The 2,221-nt window shown below is 42.1% G+C and overlaps 3 protein-coding genes across 3 annotated transcripts in view; 1 reads left to right on the top strand and 2 right to left on the bottom strand.

Annotated features, from left to right (window-relative positions):
- LOC108564366 (protein msta) overlaps positions 1 to 514 on the top strand; it is a 2,234-nt gene extending 1,720 nt beyond the window's left edge. Inside the window, 2 exon segments of the mRNA XM_017923389.1 lie at positions 1 to 57; positions 220 to 514. The exon segment at positions 1 to 57 is cut by the window's left edge and continues 2 nt beyond it. Coding sequence (XP_017778878.1) covers positions 1 to 57; positions 220 to 493 — 331 coding nt within the window. The 3' untranslated portion in view covers positions 494 to 514.
- LOC108564367 lies at positions 468 to 1,479 on the bottom strand. Its single transcript, XM_017923390.1, has one exon. The coding sequence runs from the start codon at positions 1,255 to 1,257 to the stop codon at positions 490 to 492; it is 768 nt and encodes a 255-aa protein (XP_017778879.1). The 5' UTR covers positions 1,258 to 1,479; the 3' UTR covers positions 468 to 489.
- A 1-nt stretch (position 1,480) lies between these two features.
- LOC108564363 (neuropeptide Y receptor type 2-like) lies at positions 1,481 to 2,151 on the bottom strand. The gene is made up of 4 exons (XM_017923386.1): positions 2,101 to 2,151; positions 1,921 to 2,051; positions 1,746 to 1,863; positions 1,481 to 1,696 (listed from the first exon to the last, which is right to left on the bottom strand). Exons 1-4 carry the CDS (start codon positions 2,149 to 2,151, stop codon positions 1,481 to 1,483), a joined length of 516 nt encoding a protein of 171 aa, XP_017778875.1.
- Positions 2,152 to 2,221: the final 70 nt, after the last annotated feature.

The following is a 2,221-nucleotide window of genomic DNA, read 5'->3' as shown; positions in this document are numbered from 1 at the left end:
GCAGATTTGCAGGGAGCTGTTGGAGATCACCAAGAAGATCGACCCAGGAAATTCAAGGTGAATATATAAACAATTTTACAACATTATTTCAATCTTCAAGAATCTTGATTTTTTAATATTTTACATTAATATGATAGAAGTAAATTATGTTTAATTAACAAATGATAAAATAGAATGATTAAGATGATACAACAGTAAGTTTTCTTTTGTTATTTATAGGTTAAGCTTGTATTCCGGTGTGTTGTACCATGAGCTCCATCTTGCGAATTTCGTTTACATTAAACGCAAATGGGACGTGGGCATCAAGCAAGATTTGATGGTGCTGATCAAGGAGGGCCTTGAGAGCTTGCGTTTGGGAAAGGAGGTGCTCCGCTACGAGACGACTTCCGCTTCCGGTTCGAAGCTGCACGAGGTGATCGAGGCGTCCACGAAGGAGGCCTCCAAATGGCTGGATCGTTACAAAATTGACTTGAATAAAACATACGAGCCCTAATAAGTGTCCTTCCTGTTCAGATTCGAGGATCTCGTCTCTGAGTACTTCTTTATCCTCTTCCAGATGACGAACGCGTTGCCCGTCTCGAACTCCTCGAACTCGGTGTTCGAGATGCAGCAGCAGCATATCCTGCTCACGAAATCCGTGATGGCATTCTGCACTCTGGAGATGCTCTGCAAAGTGAACTGCAGGAAAGTGTACAGGAACGGATTGAGGGCGCAGTTTAACAGAGCTAAACCGTTGAACGAGTACAGCATCACCCAATTGTCCCTCTCGAGGAAGAAGTCCATCAGCTTGCAGATGCTTACGATCCAATAGGGAGCTCTGCAGAGGATGAAGACTATCACTAAAGTGATGATGATCTTGAACGTTCGGATCTTCCTCTCGACGTTAACGTTCTTTCGTTTCATGGTCACTGTGGTCAATTCGGAAGTCGAGGAACTGGACATCTCTAAAGTGGAGGAACTGTACTGAGACACCGGCTTCCTGTGACGCCAAACTATCTTCGCCACGTTATAGTATAACCACACGAAAAGGATCAGTAACGTCGAAAACACAAGGGCACACATGCAAATTTGATAAATCAACAGTTGATTCTTCTTCATGGTAATGCAGAAGAACATCTGCTGCTTCGGTTGTCCTGGCAACATCAACTCAATGTGCGAAGACTTCAATTCGTACATCCTAGCAAGTGGATACGATATAGCTGAAAAAACAGAATTTATGACATATGACACAACCTTAAAACTTAAAAAAATAATCATATGTTCCCTTAATCCACCATTTTAATATTAACTCCCATTGATATTTATCATAAGACCTGTCATTAACATTGCGAATTTAATTGATATCTTTAATTACGTTACGATGACAATTCAATTTCATAACCTTGAACTTGTCAAACAAAAATCAATACTGATCACCATTTGTTTGTCCACCATTGCGATAATACACTTGACAGTGACATTGACGTATCAGTAGCTGTCATTATCGTTGTTGAATTGCAAATTTACCTATGCAAATGGTCCAAAGGATTGTTGCTCCTGCGATGCAAGTCATGGGTTTAGGATTCCACTGGTTGTCCAAAGCGTAGACGACGTTTCTGTACCTGTCCAGAGCGATCGCGACGATTGCTACGGTGCTAGCCGTTATCCCGAACACCTGAACCATGGGAATGAAGTGGCACATGAAGCTACCTAAAGTCTAATGAGAATTATTGAAACTTCAACAAAAACCATAAATAATTACTTACCCAATTGATGAAGGCGTGCGAAAACTTCTCCAAATTGTTAACACCGTAAGCTAGGGCTATCAACAAATCACCAACTGCTAAGGAGATGATGCAAGTCTTTTGCAGAAATCTGTGCTTCCTGGTAATGTTAATTTTTAAAGACAAATTCGTTTAATCTATTAGATTTGTAAGTCACCTTCTGATAGTCGCGTTGATCGCGGCGACGTTTCCCACCACGGCGATGGTCATCAGAACTGTGAAGATTCCGAAGAGTATCATCCTCTCCTGCTCGGTGAGAATCGTCACCGCGGATTCTCTGCCACCAGCCTGCAAATCACTTTAGATACTCCAACACTTCGCATCGTTTACCACTTACGGTGTCGTTCTTCCCGCTGCCGGCGTCCTCCTCCAAATTGGACCCATTCATGACCCGCCCAGAACTGTAGCTAATCAGCACACAATCCTGGATTTTATTAATAACCAGGATACAACCGAAA

The sequence above is a fragment of the Nicrophorus vespilloides genome, unplaced genomic scaffold (assembly GCF_001412225.1).
Source record: "Nicrophorus vespilloides isolate i.1.1-1 unplaced genomic scaffold, Nicve_v1.0, whole genome shotgun sequence".
Lineage (NCBI taxonomy): Eukaryota > Metazoa > Arthropoda > Insecta > Coleoptera > Silphidae > Nicrophorus > Nicrophorus vespilloides.
This window is presented reverse-complemented; position numbering and strand designations above follow the sequence as displayed.